Here is a 16,427-nt window from a genome sequence, read left to right as displayed (position 1 = left end):
AAAAACCTCAGCACATGCCTCGCCTATCGCACAAGACTTCCGCGATTAGCCCTATCAACGCCTACCGCCTAACAACCACCGTTCCAACCACATAACCACACTAACATCTTTTCCCGGAAACCTATGAGCGCTAACATTCAAGCAACTAACGACTATGCATACTGTTGTCAGCAGCAGTGTTCGGAGTACAATGCTCCAGTGGGCATCGATCTTCCCGGCCGCTGAAGCGGCCATCCACATTCCACGCGGCCGCACGAAATTGTCTCAGACGCCATCGTCTCAAGCGGCGCATTATTACGATCCTCCCGAGGCGCCGTCCATCGGGTATTCACCGCAGGGTCGTAGAAGGCGTCTCATACAGCCGGGGCCTCTGTCAGCGCCGATATGCACCTTGTATGCCTGGCGTGGCCGGGCAAATTTTTTTTTTCTCTCTCTCTTCTCGCCTCTTTGTTTTTGTTGTTGTTGTGGGCAGGGTAGAAGAGCTCAGGGGCTGCCTTCGTTGTCTTTGTGCGGGCGCATAGCAGCGTAATGTGTACGCCCGGGGGCCGGCCCCTTATCGCGACCTTTTTGCGCGGGGGTAGATCGGCGGCGCGCAGCAAACGTGACCAGAAGATCCTGGTACGGTACGCCATCCACGCACGCCGCTCGCGATCACGCCGAGCGGAGCATGCGCAACGTATCCTGGTCTGCTTCTGGGCACGATGGTTGGCCCGTTCCGTTTGCTTCGGCCTGGCGTTTACACGGCCGGGGCGGGGTCTCGGTGGCAAGCCGTGTACGTACATACGAGGCCGGTTTGATCGACTGAAGCGGTGGTATAGATGCCAGGGGGACCTCGAGCTCAACGCGTGCAGTGTTCTTGTGAGGTACGAGACATTTGAGGGCCGCGCTGTTATATATATCGAGGCGCTAACACAAGATAACCTTTCACACTCAAGCGAAACATCAACTTTCTCTTAATCACTCAGCAGATCGAACGTAGATATTTGCGATGGTGAAGGCACTCTCTGGCGCTCTTCTCCTGCTGTGCAGACAAATATGTTCTGGGTATTCTTAACTGACTCGTACCGATTTACCCACGTGCGGACATGGACGAAGGGAGACAAAGGAAATTCGCACTTCCTGTATGGAATCTACACTTGCACTTATCGATATAAATTTGTTAGAACTTGCTGGTTTTCCGATACTGTTCTTAGAGGACACTATAGCCTTCTGCAAGGCCACATGTGGAGGAAATGCTGGCAGTGTATTTGTACGTTCGACCTCATAGTAAATCAGAAGAGGAACGTCTATGGCTCCGCGCGGTGCCTGCAATGCTTTGCCCCTCATAGACCACCGCACTTCATTTAACATTTCATGTTTGAAAACGAGTGACAACTAAAGAAAAGAAAGTGGAGAGCAGAATAACCATGAAGACGTGTTTGGAATATTTGTACCGAGCACAATGCAATAAGTTTAAATGGCCCACTCGAAATTGTTTTCTCGCCTTGATAAGTTTTCTGTGGCTCCCCTACACGGAAACGCAGGTTTACTTGAATATGTGGAACGAGTCATGAAATCTTTTACAAATATTACACTAAAAAGGAATACCGTGCACGACAAGTCAGGTCGTGTACTGAGATGTTCATAGGCTTTTGTTAAAAGAGCTGTTTTGACCACTGTTGTAGAATAACTTTGGTGACGGGGTATGGAACTAGTAAGAAGTTTTTCTACTGTTTAATGATACGCTGGTATACACATGTGGTTATTTCGATTAGCCATATTGTTTTTGAACCCGGTACTATCCTTGTTGGCATTGAGCCCAGAGAAGGCTCTGAGCGTACTTTGCATTTTCAACAAACGTTATCAAAACTGCACTGAATTAGACTGCAGGTCATACCACGCTGGCGCCCACGGGCACGTTCAGCACGTAAGAAACACGTTCGCTCCACTTGGCGAAGTGCACGTGCGGTATACTGTATGCATAATGAACAACATAATTCTACGCATTCTGCAGACGATAAGGACGTTGGATCCGCCTTTCCTCTGAAAACTCTACACAGATACCCCATACATGAGGACTCGGTCATAACCCAGGTCCCCTATATTTAAAGAGAAAAGCTTGAACGTCACTAGAGGCTTCACTCGAAGTTGCGCCGAGCTAAGGCCGTATACCCTATGCCTCCAAGTATGCTGCGGGGAGATCAAGGTCCTCCGGTCCAGCCTACGCGAGTCGTCTGCTATCCTCCGCTCGGCCAACTCCCTCCCCTTTAGCTTCTGCGAACAACGATGGTTGGCTGGCGCTATCTAATGCCATAATGAACAGCTGCATGCGCGACGATTAGCGGAGATCGGTGCAGGGATAATGACGCTGAGGCTGCGAGTGGCCCTCCTGCTCGGCATATCAAAAATACCGCCGCACTCTCGCTCGCTCTCTTCTCCGCGTGAATTACGCGGTCGTCTGGACAAAGAAAAAGAAAAGAAACATGGCTGCGTCTGCTGCTGCGCACTATTTGTATGGAGCAGACGAGGCGCTTACGCATGTATATACGCACGCACACACATGAGGAACGCCAATCACCACGCCTCGGGACTCATGTATGCGGCGGAGCAGACGAGGAGAAGGAGGAGATAATGAAAGAAGAAGCAGACGATGATAAAATACCAACGCCTATATGGCGATATGGCGGGGGCATGGACATCGCGCGACGAAGAAGCAAACAAAAGAACCAGCTCGACGAAGCAGACGAAAAAGAAGAAAGACCATGAGAGATGCAGACGAAACCTGCGTGCGTGCGTAACGATAGAGCGCTATAGTATACACGTAAGTGCCGCGACGAAATAGACTGCAGAAGGGAAAAGAGAAAACGAAATAAAACGACCACTACGCAGAGAGCAAAACCGAAACCAATCACAAAGATGGAGAGAGATGCAAGCTGCGACGGATGCCGCGGGGCCCGACGCCATGTTGTGTGCGATGAGGGGGCGACTGTGCTCCGGTGTCAAAGGTTAATGCGAGCAGCAACGCTCGCGGGACCCCATCGGAGGTCAGGGGTCGACTCGGCCTTTAGCTCTGTTTTGCCACAGCCCTCTTCCTTCCTTACACGGGGTTCGGGGTGGCTGATAAGAATTACCTGCCGGAGGGGCTAGGAGGGGGTTTTGGCTGCGGGGAGACTCTGAACGATGCAAGCAGAGCAGGGGCTACGGGACGAGCCACACGAAGACTCAAACAAAGAAAACATACCGAAAATTGTGCAAGCGGCTGCCGAGCTATCCGGGTACGCAGCTGAGGACCTAACTGTGGGAGAACCCGTGTATCGATGTCTCGAGCGAAAATTTTCGTTGAGCCCAGCTTTCTTTTTTTTTTTTTTCCTGTTGTGGCGGTGCGGTTTAGATATGACGGAGGGTACAAGAAGGCCTTGGCGTGATAAAGCCTACGCTGACGCAGTAATTTAGCCACAATTTGGCTAGTCTCAGACACCGAGAGCCGATTATGGTTGCGGGTCGAGGCGTACCCGGTTTGTGGTCAAGCGGTTGCTCCCCGAGCGCGGCTCCCTTTCAAACCCTCCTCTCTCGGTATTTCGACATCTTTAAAAACGAGAGATAGGTAGGACTCTACAGTAGTCCAACTTCAGATTTTACAGCCGATAGTAGCACGAACGCGCATGCAGATATGGCTATGCAGCAACAATGTTATCTCCATATGTTCGCTCTTGTGGACGTTACGGCTTCTCTTTCAAGTGACCAAAAGGAAGCGAAGACGCCTGCATGCATGCCCGTCGTTGCGCCCCTATTCGTTGTTTCCCTTCTTTCTTTCTTTCTTTCTTTCTTTCTTTCTTTCTTTCTTTCTTTCTTTCTTTCTTTTTTCACAGATGCGGCGACTGTGGTCAGCCTTGCGGAAGACAAATGACCTTTCACGTTGGTGTGATGCAATCCGTGGCGAGTGATAAGCCCTAATGATCTTGGCGAAGGCATGAAGTGCGCATAGATGAACCTGGCAGAGTGGAATGCCCTCACAGTTTACGGAACCCCCGCATGCTGGGAAAGGAATCTGCATCCTACAACGGTACTCGACCATAACCTATTGTAGCCGTTTGACATTGTAACTCTTGTTTCGAACCTCGCAGTGTAAAAAAACAAGTAAATAAAAAACACTACCTATATGCAGTATGCTTCATAAGCAGAATTGCAGTACCAACTAAGTTATGTAGCTTTATGACGGCATGCTTAAACGCCTAGAAAGCACATGCGCGACGGTGGCCATGACAGTTTAACAATGGTCACGACTCCTGGTACAGTGTAAGGGTTTACTTCAGATCCCTATGTCTCATGCCAGATGAGCAAGCGCTCATGTTACAACCATTCTTCAACACTTTCATTGGGTCAAATGCGAAAATTTGCAGTTGCCTTTCACCGCAGATGGCGTATGACGCGCACATGATGGCCGACGTCACCGTAGAAGTTTGAATACAGAAGAAGCGCGCAAGCTGATGCTGCTCTACACTAACTACGGCATCTCCCGTATTACACGTCGTCGCTACTTTTAAGCTTATCCGCTCGGCTCAGTGGCGCGGTGAGCGTGGGGACGGCCATCTTGAGTAATGCGACGTATGTTTAAAAAGCGTAATTCCAGTATTTCGCATATCTCTCATTCGATAGATATGTAAGACCAGAGCGCGGCGCCTTGAATAGGAGCATTTCTGGAACGTCTTAGTGCAGTCAGAGACAAGAGTATGTGTATACATAGCACGACTGGCGAACATCGGTGTTTGCTTCAGCGGAAAACATGTTGATTTCTTGAGACAGCTGCTTCAAATTTCAGTTGATGTATAAAGGTCGGTGGCAGTGTTAGGTGAGGTTTGAGCTCATAAACTCCTTACCTTATCGACCATTCCTTCGAAAGAGTACACTGATGCATACGCTTATAAGAGGCACTTTTAAATATCAGTATGGAGGGGGGGGGGGGGGGCGGGGGGGCGGGTTCAACTTACTTTGGAGAAGCCGAAGTGTATAAGCGGGACCTCCGGCAGAACATCGTGTTTCCGGAATACTGCAACGATAGAAAACGAAAAAAAAAAACATGAATAGGGCACGCGATTTAAGACACACAGTTATACAGTGGCTTGGCGTAGGCCCCAAGTGACAATGCCTGATATTGTCCAGCACGTGACAAGTAAAGGCAAGAAAACACTCACACGATAACGTGTCGTACTCCGGAAAAACGCACATTTACCGTGCCACATGGTAAGTTTGGGAATTGATTTCCACTCATGGCGGCAAAGGTTTAAGCAGAACTCGCAGCGGAACAAGTTGTACTTCCAGCGGGCACTTAGAAAGAATGCATATCGCAAAGTAAATGCCCGCATTCTCTAGACTGAAAGCAACAATGGTCGACGAGCCATCATACCACACACACAAAAAATGATTGGAATAAATATTCCTCTTTCAACATAGTGTGCAGGTTTGCTTGCTATATAGTGCCACGTGGCCTATCGACAACCTTCGAGGGAAATACACCATCAGATTGACGTGATGAAGCATCTTTGCCTCCGTACTGTGAATTTCCCGGTACTGCACCAGATACCCAACACCAGCAACAAGCCGACTTAGCTACACTGCAAACACAAAAGTTATTAAATTCAAAGCTCACGGCCACTTTACTGGTGAACGAAACCATTACTCTTTAGGATTACTAACAGGGAAACAGATTGTGGGCTTCCGCCGAACTATATATACAACATTGCTCAAACTGATGTGTAAGCGCGTTTATGAGCCCTGCTGTCCTTGATGGTACCTCGCTGTTTGCCTTAAATACAGTTGCAAAGCGTCAGTAGGGAACATATTTTCGGTTTCTCTAGCGTTTGCTCTCTGACACCCAGCTCTGCTTGCAAATTCACGCAAGCGGAATTAATTGCTCGTGACCTATATATTGTTAAAAAGAAAGGAAAAGTAAAACTCGGGCATGTAAAAGGGGAACCGCACCGCCACCGGGTCAACCGCAAGGCAACGCCCACATTGGGAAACACCGAGTGGGCGGTTCCAGGCTGGGAAGGGCGGGGCCACGCCCTTCGATCGAGAGGTCCAAAGCAAGAACAGCCAAACGCATGTTCTAAGGCAACAGGAGCATATGCATTCAGCGTTCTGCAATGAAGAGACGCGGGGTCCTGCTCTTTACACACAGCGACCGTCCCGTTTATTTCTCCGTACAAGCGCAGCCGCAAAAGCCACATACGAAAGTAGAGAAGGCAATCTTTCCTTTTGCTTAGGTCCCCCGCTTTCACTGCGAGTTATGAGAACTTGTTTGCGTAACTCGCATCACTTTCTGCTGAAAACTCCTGACTTGAGTCTGTCAACCTTAAATTTGCACAGCACATTTCTTGTGACCTTAGTTTTTGGGCGTGTCATTTAATGCATCAAGATGCATGCAGTCTCAGCTCCTGTGCGCCTTCGCACCATAGCTGTTTGCCTCGATCGCATGTGTCGTTCTTTTTATTTATCGCAAAAATATCCTCACCGGACTCGGCAGCATCCATTTCACATGAATTCATGCGACGCTGCGTGTTCAACACTACACAGCCCAACACCGTTATCTGGTACAAATGTAGAACGTGCACATAACTAGCCGGCTGAGTCACTCTCAGACGGCTACTACTCAGAAAATTTAGTAGACACTGGATTTTCGAGAGAAAAAAAAACATCTTAATTCCGCAGCCGCAAGTTCAATGGAAATTTTGAGCGCGTACAAGCCTGTGCGACCTACACATTGACCCTCTAAATTACAAGCGCCACGCCCTAATAGATCGATCAATTTTTAATCGTCGTGCCCTTGTCCCACAAACATCTGTCGCCAGCTGAAGTCTTTCTCAGCCTGTTCTTATCTCACTCACGGATCGTGCAACGCTCCACAGAATTCCGCGGTGTGCGGTCGCAGCGTGCCGTCCCAATCCCTCTCGTGCTCGCGTATTTCTGGCTCGTGTCTCTAACGCTATACCCGTATAAGAAACACACGCATACTACAGGGACCATGCGTTTCGGCCTGTTCTCGTGGCGCCTGCAGATCACACACACCGCGCGCGCGGGCCCTGATTGTGGTTCGAGTAGCCCTCGGGCTGGGTCAGCCCTCCGAGGCGAGGTCAGCCCAGCCGGAACTCCAGCGCAGTCCTCGCCTTCTCTTCTCACATCGCCTCCTCTCTCTCTCTCTCCCATCGGCGACTATCATTCTCATCTCCGCCATTTTTGCTCTCCGTCGCCCCCTGCAGGCGCCCTGTGTAGGCGCCCGCATGTGCCCCGTGGCGCTCGTCGCGTAATTAAATAAGCCGCCGCGCTGACGCCCGTCGCGAATATCGACTCCCCTGTGCCACCACCTCAGCCGTTGCCTGGCGTCGCCTCGCCTCCTCTCGCGAGTTCTCGCACTCCTCGCACACAAACACACCCTCGCTCTTTTCCTCTCTACATCATGAGAAAGGCTACCACAGCAGCAGGACCCCAAGACAAATGACCGTGGCGCTGAACGCCAGCCAGAACAGGGACTCAATTCAAAAAGCTGTAGATAAATTTGTATAAAGCAGTACCAAGCCAACACGCCTTTGACAGCGAACACATTATTACCGGAGGCTAATGACGTAATCAGAAAAAAAAAAGCTTTTACGAACAAAAAAAAAAAGAAATAAGTTTTTGCGAATTCGTCCCCTCGTTCGTAGGTGATCTAGGCCATCGGCAGGCTAGTTTCACAAACAGTACATATGTCTGCATAAAGATTGGCTGCAATTTTCTCTTACGAGCGATTGTATAGCGTAAGAGCCTCTTGTGAGTTTTTGAGAGCCCGCCGTGTCATCACTTTCGTTGTTCCTATCAGCGCTCGACAGCATCGGTTTCGCGCGGTCGTGTACTTTGCATTGACAAATCAAATACCCCGAATATCCTTTTTATGATAGTGGGGAGGGCAGAGGGATGGTGTCGATAACGTTCCTAAACTGCACACTGGGTTATGAGGGCCCCAATGCGGTTTCGAACACTTCGGGGGTTCTCTAATTTGCATCCGAAGCGTGGGTTACACGAGCGTTTCCGCATTGCGCTACACTCGAAACGCGGGTCGGGAATCGAACCTTTTACCTCAACTGTTTCCAATAGCAGAACGCCATAGCTGCTGAGGCAAAGGTATTGGACATTACAGTAACTTTGAGACTCGCTACGCAATAATACCTATAATACAGGCAGAGCAACCAAAATAAACATTCTTTGTACGCAAGGTATTTATCACACATAAAACTGCGAAAATTAACAAGTTTTGCAAGTACACGCTGAAACAATTATTAAATAAGCAGTTCAACATTATATGAAATCCGCACACTCCTTCAATAATACCTATAATACAGGCAGAGCCACCGAAGGGAAGATTCATTGTACGCACGGTATTTATTACACATAAAGCTGCGAAAATTAACACGTTTTGCAAATAAACGCTGAAACTATTATTAAAGAAGCAGTTCAACATTATATGGAATCGGCACACTCTATCAACCACAGCAAAGCCTTGGTACCATCTTTTCTACGGTAGACGTGACTCTGGGTTTCTTCGAGCTTTCTGGCTGAACACCACGTCAAAACTTGTGAATTGAGTAGCGCGGAACTGGAATTATCAGGATTTTCTCCGGGACGAGATACCCTTTATTATACAAACTTAAAAAAAGAAGAGGATTAGATGAGGAAATGCGATTTTGGGTCGTATTTTGTGCGCCGATGTCAGTCAGTCACGTCTCGTGCGTTCCAAAGAGAAGACACTCGCGACGCAAGACCGCGGGGCTTTTTTTTCCTCACAAACGTCGTTATTCGACGTACGCCGTGCTTCTACTGACATTTGTCGCCTTCAGTCCAGTTTCTTTACTCAAAACTCATTTGAACGAGCGAACAGTTTTTTGCACGGCATGTCACTGGTACCTTCAGCATGGCGTTCAACTTACAATACCGTTTATGACGAGCACTCACTCTCGCTAAATACAAATTAACGGCACTAATCACAGGGCACGAAAAGAAAGCGAACAACAGTGATGAAATAACCGTGTGAAAATCGAGAGTGTGTCATTATTCCTTAGCTGATTGTCCACAATGTATCGAAGTTCTTTCCTTGAGCCGTGCATTGTGCTCGGTAATTTCTCGAAAAGCGTACCACCTTTGAACGCCGAATGTTCCCGGCTGTGCATCTGCTTCTAAAACAGGTCATGTGGTCACCTTGGGCAAGTCATTTGCCTCCTCTCCATGGTAGATGATTCATCCAGCAACAGTGTGTAAGAATTCTGCAACGAAACGGTTCATCCCCAATTCTCCAAAACGAAAACCCTTGCTTGATTTAGAATACAAAGACACCTCGTTTTCCTCGCTTAAGTTTTATCTACTGCTGTTTATTTTACTGAATTGTCTTCCGTGTCCCAAACGAGGCCAGAGAAATGCTAAGGCGTTTGTGTCGTGTATGTCCCAGACATCCTTGCGCTACTGGTTACGTCGGGATAGAACTGAATTACAGACGCGTCTGGCGATCGAGAAATTTCACTGTAAAAAATATTGCAGTAAATGACACAAAATGTCTAGGAAGCTCCATCCCGAAGCATTTCACCATCAAAATATCGGCAGGCCGCCATTTTGTAAGGTGTACATCCCGACGTGCGGCGCACGGCAGTCAATTGAATCTCGCTATTCTCTCTCTCTCTCTCTCTCTCTCTCTCTCTCTCTCTCTCTCTCTCTCTCTCTCTCTCTCTTTTTTTTTTTTTTTTCATGGAGTATTTGTGGGTGTCTCCCTCTCTTCTTGTTCACTGGAATAGAAATGTGTGGTCGGAATGACGCCGATGGCTTGTCAAATATGATAAAAACCTGACACTTAAAATGACGGCTTGATTTAACAGACTATACCCAACATTGGACCTCTGCCCCTTATCGAATGTGGTGATGACGACGATCAAGTATCACAAACGGGAAGTACAACCATCTATCGCCTACATCAAGAGGACACCATTTAGCAAAGCAGTAGCTTCCATATCGAACGCTATAGCTTGCGTGCCATGGTGCTGTTGTTCTTTTTCATTCAGTGATTTGTACATTTAAGGCCTAAAGTTCGGTAACACGCTTTCTTACAGTGCAGCTCCACGGAGGTATGATACGTCTGGGCGTTTTTACGAGCCGAGAGACTACATGATTAAACAAAACGTTACTGGGCGAGATAGTTGAATTAATCGATAGATACATAATAGCGAAATTTAAAGGCAAGACACGTTTTACGAAGATCCGCACTTGAAGCATGCATCTGCATCTGCTTATAAAGTTTTTCTGTTTGTGCACTTGCTTCTGTCGCCTGTTGTACCGCCTAAACTATAGGACTTGGACATGCACCCTGCTTAAATCATAGAAGTCTGCCTACGCTGTCATAACCTACACAAGGAACAGGATAACTACAACAACTAAAAAACTAACTTCTTCGCTCATGTAAGGTTTAGCAGCGACTTAACCTTCACAATTCAGTTTAACATAATCTCCAATTACTGCTCCGTCCCTACAAATATAATAGAGCACGCTAATGCCTCATAGTGAACATAGTGATAGCCTCGCGAACTTACAATCATCAAGCTCTGCTTTTTCCGTGTTGACTGTTGTGGTACCTAAAGCTCAATGACGATATTCAGCCTTGGAACATGGAAACGTAAGAAGGGAAGCCCATAACATATAAACGCGGAGTTGGCTTCTGTCGCCACAGCAACGCACGTCAGAAGACGTGAGCGTTCACACTCGGTAGCTCATACGTGAGGCCAGCGTGCGACCGTTTCCCGCACTCTGGCGGACGTCCCCGTAATGCGCGTAAACGAGTAACAAAATTGCGCCGCTCAAGCGCTATAATTGGTCATAAATAATAAGCGTCGCGTCGTCTCTACCACTTTTTCCTTGTAGGAGAATTATGGAAGAATACGAGTATGTAGCCGCGCTTATGGGTATCTTTTCGTGGTGCTTTTCTTGTTCGTCTGCTGTAACTTTGTTGCGCTTTTCATGCTTATCCCGTCCTATAACGCGTACACGTGTTTCTTTTCCTTCTAGTATGCGCTAACTCTAAACTCCATTTGTCAAGAGAAAATCACACCTCCACTTAGGCCTAACCGTGACAGCAACGTGGTCAGAAAACAACCGAGAGAAAATTAACAGCTTCTGTCTTCTGTATAGCCGCCTTCTGCAGTTGTTCCTGTGTCCTTCGTGTTTGTTCACGTTTTACCGGTAGCACCCTCTTTTAATACAGAGTGAAGATGGAGTGCCAATGAGCGTAGCTAAGCACCGTGCGCTCCTCACTGACGTGCACGCGAGGATCTCGTCAACTACAGCACGGTTTTTAGAGCAGCGCTTACTAGACTGAAACGCGCACGCGTCCTAAGCACGCGCTACGTCTCCCGCCGTGTTTATTTTTTTAGTACATATACCGGCGTCGTGTGCTCGCGTGTCCGAATGAGCAGACGTTGACAGGTATTGATTCAGAAAAACGGATTACCCACGCTCCGCAGACGACGGCTTCTCTCCGTGCGACCGTGCCGAATGGAAAAACACTTAGCAAAAGAGAGCAGGCTGTAAGCACAGCGCCTCACGAGAAGCAGGATGTAAGACAAACCGCATTATATAGCAGACTCCCGTGCCTTCTCGGGCGACGACGCGCTGTTTGCTATAACGGGCAGTCATTGTTTTCTTTTTCGTCTGCGTGGATATGCGTGGATTCACGCAACAGCGTAAAAGCCCGAATCATGCAGAAGAAAGACAAAACAACTATGACCGCCGCAGCGACTCTGGCTTTTAAAGATCACCTTCGCGTGGCAGGCCACCCTATTCATCTTTTTGCCATTCCGCCGCTCCCACCGAACACACCGACTGCACGCACTCACAAACAAACAGACGCGCTGATTGAAGGTTACGAAACGGCGGCGGCAGCGTTTTTGCCAGTCATAGGACATCACCGACAGCGCGTAGTGCTGGCAGACAAGAGCAGACGACGCCAGGCGTGTTGTAGCAGACGAAGAAAACCGCTCGACGAGTATACGCGTTCTTTCGAGCAGACGGCGCCGCGGAATAGTCGGTCGTCTGTTCACGCGGCGTCGCGCCAGCGTGATCTTGCGAGAGAGGCTCTCGGCACCAATGCCCGTCGTTTTCGAAGTCGCGACGCGACGGGGAGACGTATTACAACGACCGGACTTGGAGCCGGGTTCCGGGTCGGCTCCCTTTCGCTCGATCCTTCGCCGTGGTTTTATACGGCGCTCACACAGACGCCATTTTGTACGTCTCACAAGCATATAAGAAATAAAATAAACAGCAATCGCAAGCGAAAGTGCCGGCCGCAGATATGTGCGTATATATGTACCAGACGCCCATACGGCTCGTCTGTTATACAACCTGTCTTTAGCGCCGCCTGGTGGCGTACGCGGCAGCCTTCTTTCTGCTCCCCCCACGTTCGTTGTTTTCGTATTTGTTCCCGCTGCCTCGAATGTAACACGTTATGGACACTCTTCGCTTTGTCGAAGACAGACCGGTGCACATAAAAGGAGCCGGACCCCGGGAGCGCGTGAGATGCGTAATGTCGGGTATAGAAAGACACCGCTGCTAGCAGTACTGTCGCCGCCAGCCTTGGCCCGCGGCCACCACCACTTGCTGGATTAGAGGCCCCTAACGCGGCGCCAGCCCACCTTCTTTCTTTCACTCTCGCCTTTCTTTATTTCGGCTCTTCCCATAACGTACCGTCCCCCCCACCCCCTCGTCCCGCTCTTTTCTTTTCCGAGGTACGCACCGGTTCCTGTCGCCAAGATGTTATACTACGGAGGGAAAGCGGCAATTCTGTGAAAACTTGATGACTGGTATTGGGTACTGCAAAGGGGGAGGCGCAGAACGCGGATGTGTGCGTTGTCCCCTGTGGTCAGAGCGCATGCGCCCCCGGTTCGCCTTTGGCGGAGGGCTGCGGTTATACGTGCCGTACAAACGAAGGGGGCTGTTCTTTCTCGAGAAAACACTTGTCGTCTGCGTCTTCTGCGTCCTTTCGTCCAGTGCGTCTGCATGCAGGGCTGTTGCCATATGCGTGCCACGTCAGCTATGGGTTCTTCGCTCTGTGGTTACAGGTGATAAAAGGGGAAAGCGAAACGCGGTTTTGTCTCCGGTTCGAGTGTTCGTTAATTCGCATTTGTGCCCATCCGGAAACTGTGCGAGCTGCTTCCCCGGAGCTCCGAGTGAGGTGGACGGCGGCACGTGTTTCAAGACGCTTTTGACCACGTTGTTCTCATTGGAACGTGAGGCTAACTTAATCGGAAAGAAACTACGAGAATATGTCGCTAGGAGTGTTATTCTGCGATAACGGTAAATCTGAGGCTGCTATACTGCAGATATATCTATCAGTACCTGAGAACAATAAGTGTATGACTGAAAAGTGCGTTGGTGGCAACGTAAGCTCTTGCCAGATCCTTTCCCAAGTTTTTCTTCTTTTCTTTCTTTTTTGAAGTGCGCTTCTCCACATTGCACATTGGCACAAATAATGGAGGCACCGTTCATGATTTGCCTCCACCCCAACGTCTGCACATGCATGGGTGGGGGTGGGTGGTGTTGCCTCTTGCTTGTACTTTGATCCCGGGACTAACGCCTTCATTTTCCATTGAATGGGACAAGCAACATGTGCTGGTGCAATCCGAGATTGCATAAATAACTGCGCCGCCGTAATTAGGAAACACGCGGGAAAGCTAACTTTACAGTTACGAAGAGGGTCTAAAGTCACTTTTCTTTTCTTTTTTTTTTAATAGAAAGCAGCTGTTCGCATCTTGCGAGTCATGCTTAATAATTATGTACTCCCTGAATTTGTTGCCGGTACAAAACCTTTTATTCGAAATAAAACTCCTAAATATATTTAAGTTTATTCTATAACAGGAAGCTTTGCTCAGGCCCAACTCTTACGCGGCCTATTAAAATTCATGTAAAATGCAAAAATGTTTTTTCTGAGATAAAAACTGGACCGATTTTAATGAAACGTGTTGCATTTGAGAGAGAAAGTTAAATTCTAGTGACTAAGCGGTATTTCAACTTAGAACCTTAATTTTTGTTACATTCTCCAAATATTCGAAAATTTGAAATATATAGATGCACGAAGTTTACAAATTAATAACTGTGCATCAAAAATAGATATCGCAGTTCTGTAAACGGCATCCATTAAATAACTGAAAGCGAATAAGTTAGACATGTCATTTTGTATTTTACACGAGTTTGTTACGTTGTTTGCAAGTGTACTGCAAAAACTATATTTCCATATCACTAAAATTTTTGAAATGCATGCGTAACATATCAATTTTGTCCGCTTTAGATGTACTATTAGATGCGTTTCACAGAATTGTGGCATCGTTTTTCGCTGCTGAGTTAGAGAGTTGTAAAATAGATAGTTTTGCTTTCTGAAAATTTTTGATTTTTGCCAATTTTTAATAAAAAGCTGAGAATCTAAATCAGGAATTGGAGACCAAGAGTCACTATATTTTAGGTTTTTCTTTCAAACGCAACAAACCTCGCCAAGTTTCGTGCAGTGGTTGCAGAGAAAAACGAATTCTCCTTTTACGCGTACTTATATAGGAACGCCCGAGCTAAAGGTTCCTTCCTCTTATTTCTCATGTGCCCACTTGAGCTAAGCGTACTTCATAGCTTTCATTTTTCTGAGCCGAATGCCTGTACGGACCGATTCGAGCTGACCCGAAGTGAATGTATGCGCCAGTTGCGGGCTAAGCTAAATTCGACTCGGCACGGTGCTGAGCTGGACTGCTTTAAATATGAGGGCGTCGTTAATCTCTGTGCCCTGCAACCGAGCGGGGCTACTATACTGCGTTGTAAGCGCTCTGACCTTCTTTCTCTTGCGCCTTCTTCTTTCCTCGACGTAACCGTACACGCGGTAGCCGTGAGAACGACGCCACAACTCACGACTGGACGTCACGAAGTGACCGACTGCGCGAGCGAAGGGGAAGCACGAGCACACTACGGACGGAGAGAGAGAGAGAGAGAGCGTACAGAATGGGAAAACCAGTCAGAAACAGCAGGTCTTCAGAAACGCCTCGCTGTGGAGCTGCAACCGCACGTGTAAACGTATCACCTCCACCGACGTCAGTCCTTTTCCTTCGTTGTTGTTCACTGCCTAAGACGACACTAAGACAAACCACAGCGTTGTCATCATCTTCTGCTTGTTTTTATTCTTTTTTTTAACCTGCGTAGCTCATGAATGAAATTCATCCGTAGTTTCGTCTGTGGCGTGAAAGGGCATGTATATAGACGTCGGCCACCGCGTCTTATGTTTAATGCTTCCGAAACTGGGGCTGCAGAATTCGTATCTTGATCAGCTAGGGGCAGCAGTATTTTGGGCAGCAGCTGCTGAGCCAAGCCTGCATGCGTGGTATATCTTGTCCGCATTTCGTTGCTAACGTGGCTGCACTTTTGAAGCCGTTGCCTTTCCCATCTCGTGGTGTCTTCCAATGGATTCGAACCCCGTGGTCCCACTGAATTTGTTTTGTCTCTGCGGGGGTCACGTGACCATCTTGGTCTATGGTATATAGCTTGAAGCACCAACCACCGCAAATACTGGCGGGCGCTTCGCACGTATTTACGATATCAAAAAGAAATATAGAGACAAACGCAAAAGTAAGTTAGCAGACCAGCATGTTCTGCCGTCCGAGGTGCTTTTTTTTTTTTTTTTCAATGACCTCAGAGTGGATACAGGGGTTCTAAGAATATTTTGTAAGTATTTCAAGGTTTCGTTTTCTACCTAGAGACGACACGCATGCCCGCACCAAATGTGGGACGGCGTCCTTGGAAGCTTGTGCCTCTCCGGGACGCATGACGCGGCATTTCTCTTTAGCCTGGCTCAAGCGAGACCGCGTTTCTCTTTTTTTTTCCCGACGTTTCGGCTGCGAGTGTGTCCACAAACGGTTGGTCAGGGCCCCCTTCGCGCACATCCCCAGCGCGCGCTACAATGCCTCAACGCGTAACGTCCTTGCGAGACGTGGCGCAAGCCGCGGGCAGAAGCCGCCGAGGGCCAGCGCGAGCGATCTCGTCGTTTTCCGGCTGTCCCGTTAAAACTCTCGAATGCGGCGAGCGAGGAATGCGGTTTCCGCGAAAACTCCCTCGCGGCCAAGCCGTTTCGGCGGCTCGCTTACGCAAACGACCACTCGAGCTAAGTAGCGCAGGACTCTTCGCCAGGCGAAATATTTCCGCAATATTATTCTCGACACCACGGTGTATATACTCTAAATCTTACGCACGCTGCTCGCCACGTAGACAAGGTGCATATTTTTAAACAACCAGTACATGGTTGAGGCGGAACAATAGGGGATGGTTTTGCAGGCCCCCATACTGCAATGCAATACAGTACGGCAGGCCCCCGTTTGGGCCTGCAGTATTGCATAAAAAATAAATTAAAATAAAATAAT

General features: G+C 48.3%; 1 protein-coding gene across 1 annotated transcript in view; it reads right to left on the bottom strand.

The window, feature by feature from the left end:
- dysf (neuronal PAS domain protein dysfusion) overlaps positions 1-16,427 on the bottom strand; it is a 167,807-nt gene that overhangs the window by 49,625 nt on the left and 101,755 nt on the right. The window contains exon 3 of the mRNA XM_050181366.3: positions 4,968-5,026. Within this exon, the coding sequence (XP_050037323.1) occupies positions 4,968-5,026 (59 nt within the window). The remainder of the gene's footprint in view (positions 1-4,967; positions 5,027-16,427) is intronic.

Source organism: Dermacentor andersoni, chromosome 7 (assembly GCF_023375885.2).
Source record: "Dermacentor andersoni chromosome 7, qqDerAnde1_hic_scaffold, whole genome shotgun sequence".
In the NCBI taxonomy this organism is placed as follows: domain Eukaryota; kingdom Metazoa; phylum Arthropoda; class Arachnida; order Ixodida; family Ixodidae; genus Dermacentor; species Dermacentor andersoni.
This window is presented reverse-complemented; position numbering and strand designations above follow the sequence as displayed.